This window comes from Camelus ferus, chromosome 12 (assembly GCF_009834535.1).
Source record: "Camelus ferus isolate YT-003-E chromosome 12, BCGSAC_Cfer_1.0, whole genome shotgun sequence".
Lineage (NCBI taxonomy): Eukaryota > Metazoa > Chordata > Mammalia > Artiodactyla > Camelidae > Camelus > Camelus ferus.
The window spans coordinates 20,136,242-20,154,578 of record NC_045707.1 but is presented as its reverse complement, the minus strand read 5'-3'; the positions used below and the strand labels follow the sequence as shown (position 1 = coordinate 20,154,578).

The following is an 18,337-nucleotide window of genomic DNA, read 5'->3' as shown; positions in this document are numbered from 1 at the left end:
CCAATTAGCAAAAGTTGAATTTAAACTCTATGCCATCAACTAACTGAGCTCCTTTTTTCCCACCAGTAATTCCTTCATACTCACTGCTAGTTCTTTTGCCCTATTTCCTCCTCATCAACTTAAGGGCCTTGGCCATGAGCAAGAAGTCTCTGTTGCCCTTCCCCAGACCCACAGAGTTAAGGGCTGAAAACCCCAAAACACACGGCAGAGGAGCTCATATTTCTAAGGTCTCTCATCTTATTATTCAACACTGGGCACGTGGCCCAAGGCCTGCTGTTCTAGCTGGCCTCAGATAATACAACCAGGGATCTTGCAATGTGTGATTTTAAGAAGCACTCTTGACCTAGTTCATCACTTCCAAGTAATTACATTTCCAGAAAGCTAAAGGACATGGCACAAATTCTCCCATCCCAAAAAGGTCCCTACTCTTTTGCAACCTTTTCAAATTCAGGATACATAAGGGAAGAGGTATTGATCTACATATTAAATATAAGGCAAGACACAATTCAGTACATTGTTGTGCTTATACATACAAAGATGAAGCAAATTAAGGGTCATTAATCATAGGAATTAAACATTAATGCATGTCTCAAAACAGCTGACCTCTGACACTGACACATGATGCCTACTTCTTCCAGAGAAAGGCAGAGTTAACTGCACATGGATACACTGTCACTGATGTTTGCAAATACTGCCTTCCTGGAATGTGACTATTGGCCCAAACAATGTGTTGCAGTTAACTGGGCGTGGCAACAGATGTCTACCCAAAGGCCATTTGCCCCTCTTCCCTACATACAGAACCCTAGAACATTCCTGGTGGCAGTGTGCCAGCCCCAAGGGATTAATCACAATCCTCTTTTTTGGAAACTCACTTCCCCAGCCTCCACTGCAACTCAGAATGGCTCTGTGACCCAGCTCTGGTCAATAAGATGTAAGAGGAAGTCATCTGGGGATGGAGCGTCAACAGAAGAAAACCCTGGTTGCCCCCCTTCCTTTACCACTTGAGTCATTAGTGAGAAGATGTGATGCCTGGAGCTGCAGCAGCTTTCTTTAAGGCCTTGAAGTCACTAACACAAGGAGGAAAAGCTAACATGATTATAGGAATATGTATTTTATAAATTAGGGTCATATTATAACCTGCTTTTTTCACTTAATACATAATAAGAATTTTTATACTTCATTGTTTTTTGAAAATATAATTTATAATGGTGATAATGTGTACAATTCCATAGAATGACTGCATCATAGTTTAACTGATTATTGTCAGAAATGAAGGTACAGGGGGAGGTATAGCTGAGTGGTAGAGTGCATGCTTAGCATGCACAAGGTCATGAGTTCGATCTCCAGTACCTCCAGTTAAATAAAACAATAAAAATAAATAAATAAATAAATAAACCTAACTACCTCCCCCCCAAAAAAACAAAACAAAGAAATGAAGGTAGTTCTCACTGTGCTATTCACTGTGGGAACATAAAAATATTTATACACACTAAAAGGATTTCCTTAGGATACATAGAATTGGTGGGTCAATTTCTGTACAGTAACAATTTTTAATAAACTCTTCCAAACTGCATTGTAAAGAAATTATACAAATTTTCTGTACTCCCACTAGCATTACACAAAAGTGTTTTCCTATATTGTCTCCTGGATATTATAAAAACCTGCCAACTGACGGGCAAAATTTTGTCTACTTTTATAGGTTTTCCTGTCTCTTCTCTCACTGTTACAATTACCAACTGTCATTTCTTTGTGAAATCAGTAAGCCTTCTCTCTAGCAGCAATCCCCCCACCTGTCAATTTTCTTTTCTAATCTTGGGCTGGAATCCAGATAACATTTGTGGAGTGTTGCACTAGGAAGGTACTACTGAAATGTAAAGGTAAGACTGCCCTAAAGAACTAAAATCCAATCTAACACAAAAAGCAAAGGCAACGAAAGCAAAAATAAACAAGTAAGACTACATCAAACTAAAAACCTTCTGTACAGCAAAAAAAATAACCTGCTGAGTGGGAGAAAATATTTGCAAATCATTTATCTGATAAGGGATTAATATCAAAAACATACAAAGAACTCATACAACTCAACAGCAAACAAACAATCCAATTTAAAAATGGGCAGAAGATGGGGAGGGTATAGCTCAAGAGGTAGAGTGCATGCTTAGCACGCACGAGAGCCTGGGTTCAATCCCCAGTGCCTGCTCCAAATGTAAATAAATAAATAAACCTAATTCCCTCCCCCTCATAAAACAAACAAACAAAAAATGGGCAGAAGATCTGAATAGACATTTTTCCAAAGAAGACATACAGATGGCCAATAAGTACATGAAAAGGTGCTCAACGTCACTAATCATCAGGGAAATACAAATCAAAACCACAATGAGATAACACCTTACACCTGTTAGAATGACTATTATAAAAAAGACAAGAAATAACAAGAGTTGGCAAGGATGTGGAGAAAAAGCAACCCTTGTGCACTGTTGGTGGGAATGTAAATTGGTGCAGCCACTATGTAAAACAGTGTGGAGGTTCCTCAAGAAATAAAAAGTAGAACTACCATATGATCCAGCAATTCCACTTCTGGGTATTTTTCTGAAGAAAACAAAAACACTAATTAGAAAAGATACATACACCCCTATTTCACTGCAGCATTATTTGCAATAGCCAAGATACGGAAACAGTCTAAAGGTCCACTGATGGGTGAATGGATAAAGAAGATGTGATATATATTATATACAATGAAATATTATTCAGCCATAATAAGTAAGGAAATCTTGCCATTTGTGACAGGATGGATGGAACTTGAGGGCATTATGGTAAATGAAATAAGTCAGACAGAGAAAAACAAATACTATACGGTCTCACTCATGTGGAATCTAAAAAACATGACAACAAAACCAAGCTCATAGATACAGAGCACAGACTGGTGGCTGCCAGAGGCAGGGGACGGAGGGTGGATGAAATGGGTGAAGGGGGTCAAAAGGTACAAATTTCCAGTTATAAAATAAATAATTCCTAGGGATGTAATGCACAGCACAGTGACTATAATTAATTACACTGTATTGCATTATTTTTAAGTTGCTAAGAGAGTAGATCTTAAAAGTTCTCATCACACAAACTTTTTGTAACTGTATGGTGACAGAGGTTAACTAGATTACTGTGAGGATCATTTTGCAATGTATACAATACCAATCACTATGTTGTACACCTGAAACTAATACAATGTTAAATGTCAATTATACCTCAATTTTAAAAAAAAGAACTAAAAACCTAGGTAGGAGTAGGGTAGTCAGGCAAGCAGAGTAACTGTAACACAGCTGAACATAAGAAAGGTATAAAGAACAGAGAAGTAAGAGAGCAGCTGAAGGGCTCCTTCAAACATTTTCACTGTGCTCTCTGCAAACCTAGTTCCACATAACACTTCCCACTCACTATATCCCTTATAATTCTTTATCTTTATTTGTACAAATCTCACTGTGGCCTCCCCTGAAACCTGGCTCACCTCCCAAGAAAGCTCAATCCTGGAAGCACCCTCTAGGGGAGAACGTCCTTTCTCCTGAACCCCATATACTGATACTGGGAGGTGAGCTGTGCATTCTCCTTGTGCCCCAATGCTGCCTCCCCATCCTTATTCTCAGAGCAGTGAAAATCTCAGCTTCTTTGGGGATGATGCCAATCTGATATACTGTCTCTACCTTTTCCCATTGCTATCACTCCCTAAATGCACACACACTCAGTATTTACAGAAGGGTGTGGCACCCTGAATACTGCTGTCACCCTGGATACTGCTGTCACCCTGGAGTCTTCAATGTACACTGTAGGTAATTCAATAACTAGTATCATAGTTCCTCACTGGGGTGGACACTGCTGGTTTCCTTTCCTCTCCTCCCCACCTGGATGGACTCCAATCCAGTTCCACTGGCAGGGAAACACCCTGGGTGACCCAAGTGAATCAGAGCAACACCATCGTCCCCACCACGGGAAAGGCAATAACCCAGACCTAACGCAATCAAGGCAATTTCCCTGGGCATGGTGATTAGTTCAAGGATGGATGGGTATTCTTGTAAGTCTGGTCAGAGTGAAGTCCAGGAATTGACTGCAATGGTCAAGAAAAGCTTGCTCTTCCTCTCGTGGTATAAGGATGTAACAGCTAAGCCATATCTGGCCCCAGGAGGGGACACAAGGAAGAAGCTAACACACGGACAGTGGCAAGTGAATTAGAGAACAGGTCCCTTTATGTCATGAAATTCTTGATCAAAATAAACTGAAGAGGGGAGGGATATAACTCAGTGGTAGAGCACCTGCTCAGCATGCATGAGGTCCTGGGTTCTATTTCCAGTAACTCTGTTAAGAAAACAAACACACCAAAAACCGAACAAAAACAACAACAAACAAATGAACTGAAAACCCACCCTACCTGTAGACTTTTCAATTACATAAGCCAATAAATCCTCTTTATTGCTTAGCCAGTGTTAGTCAGATTTTTTGCTATTTGCAATTGAAAGAACCTTCAGGGACACTCTCCTCAAACCCAAAGACCTTCACCTCACTACCCTTTCAAACATTCACTCCCACAGCCATTCATCCTAGTTCCCATCTTCCTCTACATCCTCTGAAATTTTAATCTCAAATGCACTATTTCTCCAACTAAAACTCTGAGATCTCCAACCACCTTAATTCTTCAGCCTCATTGAGACTTGAGCCTCTTGTGACTTTCCATATTCTCTCAATCTAATCAGCCACTTTCATACTCATTCCTTCTCTATTTGGCCTGAACCACAAGCCCTCTTTTACTCAGACTCTCAACCTCCTTGCTCCCAAGTCCACCCATTATCCCTGTTCCACAAAACTGCAACCCATTACCATTCCAGGTGCCTCTCTTCTCCAGCTCAATCATCCAAGCAGCTGAGTACTGCTGGAAAAAGGAAATCACTACCTGCAGATTGAAGCCATTACAAACACACAACCTCCCAGTGCAACCATCCTCCATGCTGCTCAAAAAGTCCGTGTGTGGAGCACAGACTAGGCACTCAGTAAATGTCAAATGAGTATTTGTGGATGGGTCCCCAGTAAGCTGTCACCCATCTTTCACAGCACCTATTTCAAACATTCACTACTAGTGGGAAGGTAGAGCTCAGTGGTAGTGTGTGCTTAGCATGCATGAGGTCCTGGGTTCAATCCTCAGTACCTCCATTAAAAATAAACAAACCTAATTGCCTCCCTGCCCAAAACAAACAAAAAACCTTCATACTTTCTCAGGTCACCTCCTTCTGTTTCCCCTTTTAGCAAATCAATCACCTCACTTTCTATTTCAGGACAAAACAAAGAGTTCAATACATGGGAACTCTCTCAATCTCTTGAATCCCCAACCTATCAGTGTCCATCCTTGATTCTTCCTGTTCACCCAGATAGCCATTCATCCTACAGATATTTGAGTGCCCAGTATATGCAAGGCACTGTGCTCTCCTTGGCCCTGGAAATAGTGTGTTGGTGGGTAGAGAGGGGGCAGAAACATAAAAGGACAACCTGAGCAAAGAGGACATAGCACACTTTTGAAGATCTGAAAGCTAGCAGGTGTGGCTGGTCCAGGCAAGGAGTGTTTGAAACTGTGCTGGCTTTGGTGGGCCAATGTAAGGATTTAGTTTTTACCAAAACACATGGAAGGGGTTTAAGTAGGATGATGACATGATCAAATGCATTGTTTAAAAAGATTACTCCTTTTATTAAAGCTGTGGTTACCAATGTCTGTTAGTTTATTCTCGTGCTTTCCAGTAGGCTAAAAATATTTCAAATAAAATAAGCCCCAATGCAAACCTAGAGTCAGAACCTTTGGGGGCAGAATCTGGAAGTTTGTCTTCTTAGAAAGTTTCCAGGTAGATTGTGAAGAACAGCTGAGAACCACTGTTTTAGAACGTTACAAAAATCAAATTAGCATTATTTACCATTAAATCTATTTTCCTGTTTATATCTTGCATCTAGTATGTGTCTACAAAAATGGGATTTGAAAACAACTTTATAAACCCCCTACTTATCATAAAACATCCTCATTATCCTGCCTCTTCTGTGTTACCACCAGTACCACCTTTCTGGTCAAAACACCAGAGGACCAAAGACATTTCTATTTAATGGTTGAGATTGTGTTCTCTCCACCTAAACTATCATCCATCTTAACACATTGGCTAGTGGTGAAAGAGCTAGTTAAGCTGTATAGGGTGAACCCACAATTTTTCAAGTTACTGAAGATCTATAGTGTCATGTAATTTCAAAAATTGTTCTATCAGGTTTTTTGTTGTGTTTCATTTTTTAATGGAGGTGCTGGGGATGGAATCCAGGACCTGGGGCATGGTAAGCATGTGCTCTGCCACTGAACTATACCCACCCCTCTATTAGGTTTTTAGTGTATATCTTCTTTTCCTTTTAAAGATGTGCCCTTCCTCACCTCACACCTGTCAGAATGCTATCATCAAAAACAACAGAAATAATAAATGTTGGCAAGGATGTGGAGAAAAGGGAACACTTGTACACTGCTGGTAGGAATGTAAATTGGTGTAGCCACTGTGGAAAACAGTATGGAGGTTTCTCAAAAAACTAAAAATAGAACTAATATATGATACAACAATACCACTCCTGGTTTATATCTGAAAAAAACACTAATTCAAAAAAATACATGCAGCTCGACACTCATAGCAGCATTATTTACAATTCCCAAGACATGGAAGCAACCTAAGTGTCCATCAACAGACAAATGGATAAAGAAGATGTGGTGTGTATACATACACACACACACACACACACACACACACACACACACACAAAATGGAATACTACTCAGTCATTAGAAAGTACAACATTTTGCCATTTGCATGAAGACATAATGCTAAGTGAAATTAACCAGACAAAGACAAATGTTGTATATCTCTTAGATGTGGAATCTTAAAAATACAGCAAACTAGTAAATATAACAAAAAAGAAGCAGACTCAGAGATACAGAGAACAAATTAGTGGTTACCACTGGGGAAAGCGGCAGAGGGACAATGCAGGGGTGGGAAACTGGGAGGTACAAACTATTGGGTGTAAGACAAGCTCAAGGACATACTGTACAACACAGGCAATACAGCCAACAGTTTGTAATGACTGTAAATGGAAAGTAATCCTTAAAAACTGTATAAAAAATGTGCCCTTCCTAATTAAAATTTTTTTTCCTTTTTTTAAATTGAAGTATAGTCAGTTTCCAATGCTGTGTCAATTTCTGGTGTACAGCATAATGTTTCAGTAATACATATACACACATACATTCCTTTTCATATTCTTTTTCATTATAGGTTACCACAAGCTATTGAATATAGTTCCCTGTGCTATACAGTATGAAGTTGCTTATCTGTTTTACATATAGTAGTTAGTATCTGCAAGTCTCGAACTCCTAACTTATCCCTTCCCATGCCCTTTCCTGGGACCCAGTAACCATAAGTTTGTTTTCTATGTCTGTGAGTCTGTTTCTGTTTTGTAAGTAAGTTTGTGTCTTTTTTTTCGATTTCACATATAAGTGATATCATATGGTATTTTTCTTTCTCTTTCTGGCTTACTTCACTTAGAATGACAATCTCAAGGTCCATCAATGTTGCAGCAAATGTAATAATTTTATTCTTTTTATGGCTGAGTAGTATTCCATTGTATACAAACACAACTTCCTTATCCAGCCATCTGTCAGTGGACATTTAGGTTGTTTCCATGCCTTGGCTATTGTATATTGTGCTGCTATGAACATTAAAGTGCATGTATCTTTTTGAATTAGAGTTCCCTCTGGAAATATGCCCTGGAGTGGGATTGCTGGATCATAATGTAAGTCTATTTTTAGTTTTTTGAGGAATCTCCATACTGTTTTCCAAAATAGCTGCACCAAACTACATTCCTACCAACAGTGTATTTTATGTTGACTAATATTAGAATACCTAATCCTTAAGAACATACAAGTCACATGAGAGGAGACAGGCATTTGTCACAGAAAATCCACACACATGATGTATAAATCACCTATGCCTAGTTAAGATTATGTTCAACCTAGTCAACATTATTTATGATTAAAAAGCAGAGATAATATGGAAAATGAAGGACAGTCCTCCAACCTATATTTCTGCCAAAGGTCTTCATCTTTTCTCCTTGTACTACTTCTCTATAAAGCAGACAAAAAATGCTAGAAAGTCAGATGATGCCATAACCACTTCTACTTGGCAAACTGCCAAAGAGATGGCTCTAGCTAAAGGAGAGGAAGAGAGAAAAAATCAGATAAACCACATCTTCGAAATCAACCTCTGTGGAAGTGATGAAAGACATAAAAAGGCATCTGTGATGTGGCCCTCCCTGAGTCTTATAACCAAACACTTTAAACAGAAATGTATTCTTTCTTGCTCTCCATCTCTTCATGCCTAGTGATCCTTTACGGATGTAAAATGAGGAAATACCAACTACTTCATGTGTCGGGAAGAGTAAAGGAAATTTAACACTCATATACCACTTACTGTACCTGGCCTATTCTGTTTTATAAATTATCAACACATCGAATCCTCCCAAGAGCACTAAGAGGTAGGTATTATTATTCTCATTTTATAGATGAAGGAACTGAGGCACAGCAAGATAACTAAACTTGCTGTAGGTTACCAGCAAGTACCTGGCAAAACCTAGATTCAAATCTTAAGTAGGCTGGTCTGAATCCATACTCTAACACACACTGTGGTTCATGCAGTACCTGCTCTGTGGAGGCTTCCCGGAATGGTTGCTAACATCCTCATCACCAGTGTTGTTTCTATCATACAACCCATTTCCACTCTTCCAAGAAGCTTTTCCCAAACAGCAAACATCACTTACTGCATTGCCCATAGAGTTCACCTAAGCCTCACCCCTCTGATCTCCAGCAGCTCTTCTACACCGATCCACTGCCTGTATGCCCACGCAAGCCCCCGTCTCCAGCGTAAAGTTCACTTATGCCTTCACCCTTCTGACTTCCCGCGGCTTTTCCACTCTGATCCACCGCCTAAACGCCCATGCAAGCCCCCGTCTCCAGCACAGTATGTGCCTACGGGCATTTACGGATCCACTGAGCGAGGCTGGGCCTGGCCGGGCTGGTTCTCTCCCAGCACAGAGGAGACTGTTGATAAACATCTGGGGTATGTATAACACAGGAAATACAGCCAATATTTTATAACTATAAATGGAGTATTACCTTAAAAATTGTAAAACTATGTTGTACACCTGAAACATTTAATATTGTACATCAACTACAACTCCATTTTTAAAAATCTAAAAAACCCCCAAACACCTTGGGAGAATTATATATCAGAGAAAAACCCAGCCCTCCATTCCAAGACCTGTCAGCAGCAAACAGGGTGACTGGCGCAAACGCGGCCGCAGAATGGAGAAATTTCAACGGAGGCTTCAGCTGCATTTCAATTGAGAATTTCAATTGCGTCTCTTCAATTGGTGAGACTGGGGCAGGTGACTCGGCATAAATTCCTTAACATGTACTTGAAATTCATTTCAAAAAACTTTAAAGTAACTGTTCCAAGTCACACAGCAACTCAATAGCCTCTTTTCTCTCTCTACCAAACCGCAAGAGAAGCTAAAGAGACCGAACCACTCTGCGGGGGCAGTAACTGCCTCCTACTATCTACCTCTACCTGGCCTGCTACAGCTGCAGCTTCAGCCTTTCCCCTGGTTCTGCTTCCTCACCGGTGAATCCCGGAAAATATCCCCGCCCACGCTAAACGGGGAACTCAAGGCTAAGCAAGGGAGATATCCTGAGGGGCCGCACGCGGTTTTAGGGTCAGGGATAGGGACTGTAAAGTGCTCATTGCCTTTTGGTTCCGGGACAAGAATCGGGTCCCAAAGCTCCTGAGTCACCAACCGACGCCTCGGGCCGGAAGCCACTCACTGCGCGGGCGTCCGCCTGGCGCCGGAGGACGGCGTTTCCCGTGAGCCCGCGGGCGCCCGAGGACTACGACTCCCAGCATGCTCCTTGGCCGCCGGAATTAACCCTTGAGGGCCCGCGGCCGCCCTGCGCCCCGCCTCCGCCCCTTACCTGGACCCCGCGGGGTGAGTTTTGGGGAGCTGGGGAGGGACTCTTTCTTTTATTTAAGGCTCAAGGGTGTGTGTGTGTGTGTGTGTGTGTGTGTGTGTGTGTGTGTGTGTGTGTGTGTGTGTGTGTGTGATGTACACCCGGCTGGAGGAATTATTCTGATTTTCCTAAAATGAGACAATTTGCCGTCATGAGATTCAGACGCTTTTTGGGGGTGGGAGATCCAGCATCAACTCTTTGAACCCTAGGGCCTAAGTGGAATCACTACTATCTTCCTCCGATTGCTACCTAAATCATCTCCTTCTTTACCCCCACCAAAAGAAAAAAGCCAGCAACCCCTCCCCTCTTCTACACGCCCCCGACTTTGACCCTTCTCCAGCGCTCTAAGCAAGGTGTGTAACCTGGCTACCGAGTCAGGGTTTTATTTTCCCTCTGGTTGGGGGTGAGTACTCATGGAGCCCAGAGGACCTCCCACAACCTTTTGGATTACAGATTTTAGAAATTAGGTCATTTGCCTCTTAGAGCCTGCCCTTCCCCCCAGGTGCCACCACGGAGTCTCTACAGGTTCAGCAGACAGCCTACCTTTGTCTGACTTGAATGACCGTACGCTTGTGGACAAGAATTTCTTCCTTGAGAGTATGGGTGGTGGGTGTTAAAATTGGTCCTTGCCCCCATCCCTACTCCTAAAACAACACTAGGCACAGGAGACAATGCGCGGTGTGTGTCACACTCTTCTATTACTATTCTTTCTCTATATTGTGCACAGTTCCAGTTCTGGGCTGGGAGGGAGGGGGTCAGAGACTTTAAGCATTGAGTATCATTAGGCTGTGGGATCAACTACCCTTGCTCTATTCATCCATGGTCAGTGGAGAGGAAGGACTGCTTTTTTTTCCCCCCATCTTTCACTGCTCCCAGACCCCACTTTAACAATCCCAGTTCACAAGACCCCCATTCTTGCCTCAACCTTCAAGTGTCTAAAGCTGCTAGGAAAAAGGGCTGTTCTGAATCAGGGGGTTGAGGGCCTGGAATACCTGGATCTCCTTCTTTGCCTCACCCCTAGTCAGTGTTTGTCACTGGCAAGCATCCTCTCCACACTCTGGAGGTTAACTCCTCCATTCTGGGCTGTCGCTAGCTTCCTCCCCCTGCCCCCAAAGGGGCCATTGTTCTGGTCAGCTTTTGGGGCGGGGTGATCCAAAGGGAGAAGACCTTGGGGCAGGAGTCCTGAACCATAGGAGCCCAGGGGAGTGAGGACAGGCCGGCATATCTTTCCTCTATCTCACCCTCCCAACCGCCAACTGGCTCCCTGCCCCTGCCCCCGCCCCTTGACATCCCAGACTCCCTGGCTATTTAAACAGAGATGGGTGCCCCCATCGGCACACTGTCCTTTGGCTACCGGACATCATGCCTCCCAAGAAGGATGTTCCCGTGAAGAAACCAGCGGGACCCCCAATCTCCAAGCCCCCTGCCAAGCCAGCAGCAGGGGCCCCTCCAGCCAAGCCCAAGGCTGAGCCAGCACCAGAGCCAGCGCCAGCACTAGTGCCACTTGTACCTCAACCCCCTCCGAAAGTCCAGGAGCCCCCCATTGATCTCTCCAAAGTGGTGGTGAGTCTCTGGGAAGTGAGAAAAGAGTTTGGAGGGGGTGGTACAAGGGTGGGATATAGTCTAGGAGATTAGGGGTCATCCAGAAGGTAGGGAATCAGTAAGCACTGGATGGTGTTGGGGCTTCCCCTTAGTCCTCCATTTGGAACAATCCAGGTTTATGACTGTGCTATTGTGTTTGTTGCTCTCTTCCTCTAACCTATAACACGTGTGTACACACACACACACACACACACACACACATTCTCACTGACCCTCTTGCTGGAGGCAGGGACTGTGCGATGGGGAACATCTGGGTTCTGAGGACAGTTTCAAGGTGAAGGGAGGGAGCTGTGTCTGTGCCTGGCTGACTGTTCACTGCAAAAGTCCACAGCTCTGAACCCCAGGAGGGAAGGCTGAAGAGGACAGACTTGTTAGACAATCACAGCTGGGGGCCAGGGGTAAATTTAGCCTTTGTTCAGCCCCCAGTTATGTGAGGGATGCAGGGCTCAGGGCAGTAGAGGGAGTGGAACAGGTGGCATGGGATTAACCCTGTTCCCAGGAAACCCTCCCCCCAATAATTCCTCCTCTTGGGATTCTCCCAAGGTCTGGAGCTGGGAATGGGACTGAGGTGTCTGGGCTCCTGGCCTGGTCCCTTTGGGCCCCTCCCCAGAAGTGGCTGCCAGTTGGTGGGGAGGAGTGCTGGGGAGGGATGGAATGAGCCCTGTCATCCTTCCTCACCTGCTCTTTTCTTCCACAGATCGAGTTTAACAAGGACCAGCTGGAGGGTGAGGAGAAGCTGGTCCCCTGAGCCCACTATCCAGTCCCAAGCCCCTGGTCAGATCCTCTTTCTCTTCCCCTAACTCTGGTCCCGACCTTGAAACCTCCTACACTAGTGTTCTTTGTGTTCCCTGCTCTACCCAGCTCAAGCACACAGTTTCTGAATCTCCTTTCTTCTGATGCTAATGGGAACTCCTTGTCAACACTGACCCTTCCTTATACTTCAGAGTTCAAGGAAGCCTTCGAGCTGTATGACCGAGTGGGAGATGGCAAGATCCAGTTCAGCCAGTGTGGGGACGTGATGAGGGCCCTGGGCCATAATCCCACCAACGCCGAGGTGCTCAGGGTCATGGGGAACCCCAAGAGTGATGGTAATGGACCCCCTGGAACAATGCAGGTTTTCAGTTTGGTGGTAGAACTGAGGAATGTCGGTAAGGTAACAAAGGATGTTGAAGTGGGTCCCAGGACTTCAACAACTGTCAAACCCAGGGGCAGAAGTACATCCTGAATGTTGAACGGATAAAACCGTTCGTGGTGGGGATGAGAGCTGAGTTCTAGGTGATACCACGGTGACCTCTCCCTTACCTCTTTAATCTCCAGAGCTGAAGTCCCGGCGTGTGGACTTTGAGACTTTCCTGCCGATGCTCCAGGCGGTGGCCAAGAACCGGGATAAAGGCTCATACCAGGACTACCTGGAGGGGCTTCGGGTGTTTGACAAAGAGGGGAACGGCAAAGTCATGGGAGCAGAGCTCAGACATGTCCTCACCACCCTGGGTGAGGCAGGGACCAAATTGTGGGGTGGAGAGGAGGAGGTGAACCAAAAAAAGGTTAGCCAAGTAGGCAGAGTCAGGGAGTGATTATTGTCCTGTAGGTCATGGGCAGGAGACTGAGAAGGTCAGAACTTTGGGGGCCAAATCTGAAGGTCTTCCTCCTGTAGAGGCTAAAGTGAGGGGGATGCAGATGCCTCCCCAGAGGGCAGAGGAAACAGGATGAGGTGGGAGACCTGAATTTCTGTTTGGGAATAGATGGTTATACTCTATGATATGGTATGTCTCTTAACCCTCTGGAGGTCAGTTTTCTTGTCTGTCAAAGTTTTCACCAGATGTAATTGAGGTGAAATGGAAAGCAAGATTCAGGGACACATTGAAGGCATGACCATTACAAAGAGAGGATTCTCTTGGGGGACTGTTGCTATGGGCAAGTCTCCAGGGTGGGAAAAAAGGAGATACCACCCAGAAGACTGAGGCCTGGGTTGGTGAAAGAGGGAAGGCTGGGGCTAAAACGCTGTGTCTGGGGCTCAGGAGAGAGGATGACTGAAGATGAGGTGGAGACAGTTCTGGCAGGACATGAGGACATCAATGGCTGCATCAACTATGAAGGTGAGAGACCAGAGGAGCAGAAGAGACAAGAGAGGAAGGGAGGCAGGAGGCTCGCGTGTGTGGGTGGGGACACCCTGGGGCCTGGTTATCTAAAATCAGATGGATTATCATCAGGCCATCTTGCCTCCTCTCTCTGCAGCCTTCCTGAAGCACATCCTAAGCGTCTGAGCATTACAGGTAGGGCCATCCCACTCCGCCTTGAAAGGCAAGCCTCCTTCCTTTTCTCCCGCCAGGGTAGAAAAGCCGAGAAGTACGTTTTCACGTCCTGCTGCTCGCAAACGCCAGGGTTTGGCAAAGTTCCTCTTTTTCCACAGGTGCAGTGGGTCGAGCACTGCCCGCCCCGGCCCCCAAAGGCGAAAGCACGTTCCTGCCACTAGGAGGCCACCTTTTGTTGAAAATAAAGAGATGGTTCCTCCCTGGCCTCCGACTCTTGCTTTCTTCAGAGGTGGGGGAGGGAAGGGAAGGGAAGGGAGGACTCTCTTCTCCCCAATCTAACATCCTGGGATCTCCCTGCTGCTCGGAGGAGCAGATTGCTTACGCCCCACTCCACCCTCTTCTGAGGATTCTGTGCCCCAGGTAGGGCTCTTCTGGAGAAATGAAGAACAGCGGGCCCCGCCCACCTCATTACTAATGTAGGAATATTATCTGCATAAGCCAGGGCCAAGATTCCTATTGGCTGGGTCCGCTGGGGATGACGTCATTGAGACGTACTAAGACTAGGGTTGGGCCAGGAACCGGAGCCATTACAGCAGGAAAAGGTCCCGCAGAGCTGAGCAGTCAAGATGGTGGGGCCCGGGCCCGGGAGGATGAGCGGGATTTGGGGCGAGAGGCGGGAAGCCGGGTGTAGGGGGTGAGGGGAAGGTAGAGGGTAGCGGGCAAAGGAACCTGAAGGCCTCGAAGGTTGGAGGTGGGGTTGTAAAGTCGGGCATCCTGTCCTGCTGGGAAGTGAGACCCAAGCATGGAACAGGAGTTTGTGGTTCAGAGTTCGTGGGACTGGGATAGAAGCTTGGGGGATTGGAGTTAAGATGCTGACCGCTCCCCTCTTCTCTGAGCAGTGTGACTTCACCGAGGACCAGACCGCAGGTAGGTAATCTCCGACCCACTGAGGTCATGCTTAGGGAGAGGGACACTGCCTCTAGCACCTACCCCCCAACCTGTCATCCCTTCAGCACCCCTAGGGGAGTAATTCGTGGATTCCCTTCTCCCTCCTTCTGGTTCCTCCATTTTCTTTTCTCACTCTTTCTTCCTCCCTCCCCTTCTACTCTAGATCTGAGCCCCAAGCACTGGGTGAGTTTTAGGTGGTGTGGGCATGTGAAACAACTTGGTCACCTAATGCCTGCTGTGTGTGAGGTTTGGGGGCGGTGTATTAAGCTGCCTGTGCTCCCCTGTTCCTTCATCAGCTACTTCTGCCTCTCCTCTCCTCCTGTGATAACTTTCCTCCTCCCACAGCTTGGAATTGTGACGGTTGTAAAAAGCAGCGACCTGTTATTTTGTGAAAAGGGGATTTTGCTGAGGGTACTTCTTTGTAGCTGTACCCTCTGAAAGAGGGCTGTGCCCTCTCCTCTGACCAGAGGGGTGAGAAGCGGCAGGCTGGGATGACCCCAGTCCCAGGCTGCTGCTCCCACTTCCTTATAAGGACAGGGCCCAGACAGGGCGGTGGCAAATTCCTGCCCTGAGCAGTGTAGTGAGGAGGCTGGGCAGGCTTGCTGAGGGTGGAGGGGGTATGTGAACGGATGTTGCCACTCTGCCAAAGTGGGGAGGAAGGCTGTTTCTTTATGTGGGATATCTGAGTTGGGAGTAAGAGACACTGGATCCCTCTTAGAGGACTTGGGTGTACAGTGGTATAAATATCTGGTTTCCTCAGCATGATCCTGGTTGAATGTGCAGTAGGAACTGCCTGGGAGGGTTTGGGTTAACCCTTGCATGCCCAGTGCTGACGTTTATCTGAATCCTCAGAGTTCAAGGAGGCCTTCCAGCTGTTTGACCGAACAGGGGATGGCAAGATCCTCTACAGCCAGTGTGGGGACGTGATGAGGGCCCTGGGCCAGAACCCCACCAACGCCGAGGTGCTAAAAGTCCTGGGGAACCCCAAGAGTGATGGTGAGGGTCATTAAGTACAACTCCTCAGTGTGGGAAGTGGGCCCACAGTCTTCAGCTAAGAGCTTCCCTTCATCTTCCTAGGCCCTGAACTCAAGCGGGTCTTATCTAGACTAACAAATCCCACAGATTTCTCCTGCCTTGAGTGCGAGCCCCATAATCCCCAGTCCTGAGAACGCGTGTGACTTTGCTTCCACCTCCTTTTCGGCAGAGATGAACGTGAAGGTGCTGGACTTTGAGCACTTCCTACCCATGCTGCAGACTGTGGCCAAGAACAAGGACCAGGGCACCTATGAGGACTATGTCGAAGGCCTTCGGGTGTTTGACAAGGAAGGGAACGGCACCGTGATGGGTGCTGAAATTCGGCACGTTCTCGTTACTCTGGGTAAAGCTCTGCCCTTGCTCTTTGAGCTGAGATGCCACCTGATACACCTCATCTGTTACCTGATTCCAGCGTGGTCACTCTTTCTTCCCCTCTGCAGGTGAGAAGATGACAGAGGAAGAAGTAGAGATGCTGGTGGCAGGACATGAGGACAGCAATGGTTGTATCAACTATGAAGGTGAGGGACGAAGTGGGGCTCTCATGGAGGAAGCAGCCACACAGGGCAGGTCAAGCACAGCTTTTGAGGCTTTCCCTGTCCCTGGACTTGGGCTCCAGAAAGTGCCAGGAGGCAAGGGGCAGGGCCCAGCCCAGCCTAGGGGTGGGAGGCCAGGGGGGTGTGACAAGAAAAGAAGGGGTCATGTGGCATGAAGGGTGGGGAAGGGATGGGAAGTAAATGGATGGCTGTTCCCTCAACGCCTGACCCCTTCACCCCATGTCTGTGTCTTGTCTTCACCATTAATGTCTCTTCCTTCCTGCAGCATTTGTGAGGCATATCCTGTCGGGGTGACGGGCCCATGGGGCGGGTACGGCTCCTCCCAGCCCCCCCCTTCTCTAGTTGACCTCCCCAGTGTTTTTCTTCCTGGCCTTTGCTCTCTAGCCCCTGCCCTCCCCCTACTCCCATCTGACTTTCTCCTGGCATGCTTCTGCATGGAGCTGACTGGGGAGGGGAGGGGTTCCTCAAAGAGGAAGACAGCCTGGGGGTGTGGTACCTCCTCTCCTAGAATGGGCTCTGAGGTTGGCTTATAGGGCACTGGTGTCTGGGAACTCACACCAGCTTGTCCCCTCTTGCTTTAGGGTGATCCTCTGGCCCGGGAGCAGGGGCAGTTTTGGCTTAGAGGGGTGGGTTGTGTGCCCCATTGTGCTGCTGTAGCTGCAGTCTCTTCCCTTCCTTCTGCTGGGCAGCTTGGAGGTACCCTAACCCCAAACTCTGTCTTCTCCTCCACCAGTGGCTGACAGTAGCTGTAGGTGTAGCTGGAACTCCTTCTGCCTCTGCTGTGTTCTTGCTGCTCAGGGTGGGGTGGGGAACTAACAGCTGGCGGGAGGGGAGCTGGGGGCCGAGGGAACCGGTCAGACTCAAGGTGGCTCCTCTGCAGACTGACCCCCCAGGTTGGTTGCTGTGGGCACGTTCCTTCTTAGGCTGCCTTCGTGGTCTTGTGGTCTCCTAGCCCCTGGCGGACCCCTCCCCTTGGCCCTGCTCGCCGGTTCACCCCTCTCTCCTTTCCACAGAGCTCGTCCGCATGGTGCTGAATGGCTGAGGACATTCCCCGTGTGCCCGGAGACTGTGCCTTCCCCTGTGGGAGGCTGTGTATGTGGCCCCGAAGGCTTCCTAGGTTCCCTTGTCATCACAGTATTTTTCCCAACTTGTCTCTTTTGGATGATGTTTGCCATCAGCAGTCACCAAATAAACTCTGTGCCCTACGTGCGGGTCTCCTTTCCTTCCTGAGCCAGTGAAGGCGAGGCGAGACTGTCCAGGGTCAATGGACCGGAGGTTGGGGACAGCTGGGGAAGAGCCTGTAGGAGCCATCTCTGCCTCATTTAAGAAGTGCTGGCCCCATTCACTGATGCTACAAAGGCTACCCCTTGGGGATTAGGAAAGCCTTAAATCCCTGTAGGACCCTTGTTCCATCCCGTATCTGGCTGAGTTCTCTCCTAGCCCTCCCCAGCACTGAAGGCCTTTGGTGAGGGAGCCCAGAGTGTTTATTGGAGCGAAAGCCAGGCCATATTAGCATTGCCTGAGCCTGTCTGTCACCTCAGCAGGGCTAGGGGCCAATAATAACAACTAGTGAGTGAGATGCCTGCCTTCTCCCCGCCTAATAAGGGAAGAAATGAAGCCAGTGCTTCTGAAAGGATAAATAGACAAAATCTCCAGGTTGTGAGGATGTCCTTCCAAGTCTTAGATGGCTATTTTTAGGGCAGGTGAGAGCCTCTGCCCAGCTCCTGTGCCAGCTGCATGGTCCTGACAGCTGTGCTGCTCTTGGCCTGCTGTGGAGAGAGGCCCAGTGTCTGCGGGCCTATGGCCTGCCGAGTGCCTCTAGCCCCAGTGAATGCCCCTGGGAA

At 47.0% G+C, this 18,337-nt stretch overlaps 2 protein-coding genes across 4 annotated transcripts; both read left to right on the top strand.

The window, feature by feature from the left end:
* The first annotated feature begins 9,952 nt into the window (after positions 1-9,952).
* Positions 9,953-14,220, top strand: MYL6B (myosin light chain 6B). Of its 2 annotated transcripts, XM_006179836.3 has the most exons (8): positions 9,954-10,080; positions 11,419-11,665; positions 12,402-12,429; positions 12,649-12,792; positions 13,022-13,195; positions 13,723-13,800; positions 13,940-13,977; positions 14,115-14,220. In XM_006179836.3, the coding sequence occupies exons 2-7, from the start codon at positions 11,465-11,467 to the stop codon at positions 13,966-13,968; spliced, it is 654 nt and encodes a 217-aa protein (XP_006179898.1). In that variant the 5' UTR covers positions 9,954-10,080; positions 11,419-11,464; the 3' UTR covers positions 13,969-13,977; positions 14,115-14,220. The 2 variants fall into 2 exon arrangements, with proteins under 2 accessions (XP_032348981.1, XP_006179898.1); XM_032493090.1 differs by lacking the exon at positions 13,940-13,977 and having other exon boundaries at positions 9,953-10,080; positions 14,034-14,220.
* Positions 14,221-14,467: 247 nt separating this feature from the next.
* On the top strand, positions 14,468-17,698 carry MYL6 (myosin light chain 6). 2 transcript variants are annotated; one of them, XM_006179834.2, is made up of 7 exons: positions 14,468-14,585; positions 14,856-14,883; positions 15,757-15,900; positions 16,109-16,282; positions 16,380-16,457; positions 16,759-16,803; positions 17,507-17,698. In XM_006179834.2, exons 1-6 carry the CDS (start codon positions 14,583-14,585, stop codon positions 16,785-16,787), a joined length of 456 nt encoding a protein of 151 aa, XP_006179896.1. In that variant the 5' UTR covers positions 14,468-14,582; the 3' UTR covers positions 16,788-16,803; positions 17,507-17,698. The 2 variants fall into 2 exon arrangements, with proteins under 2 accessions (XP_006179896.1, XP_006179897.1); XM_006179835.2 differs by lacking the exon at positions 16,759-16,803.
* Positions 17,699-18,337: the final 639 nt, after the last annotated feature.

What these genes read in the sequence shown, in the direction of transcription:
- MYL6B (XM_006179836.3), top strand. Translation starts at nt 11,465, where the DNA reads ATGCCTCCCAAGAAGGATGTTCCCGTGAAGAAACCAGCGGGACCCCCA. An exon ending in TTGATCTCTCCAAAGTGGTG is followed by an intron (nt 11,666 to 12,401) that starts GTGAGTCTCTGG and finishes TTTCTTCCACAG; the next exon opens with ATCGAGTTTAACAAGGACCA. An exon ending in ACATGTCCTCACCACCCTGG is followed by an intron (nt 13,196 to 13,722) that starts GTGAGGCAGGGA and finishes TCTGGGGCTCAG; the next exon opens with GAGAGAGGATGACTGAAGAT.
- MYL6 (XM_006179835.2), top strand. An exon ending in GGGGAACCCCAAGAGTGATG is followed by an intron (nt 15,901 to 16,108) that starts GTGAGGGTCATT and finishes CCTTTTCGGCAG; the next exon opens with AGATGAACGTGAAGGTGCTG. An exon ending in GCACGTTCTCGTTACTCTGG is followed by an intron (nt 16,283 to 16,379) that starts GTAAAGCTCTGC and finishes TCCCCTCTGCAG; the next exon opens with GTGAGAAGATGACAGAGGAA.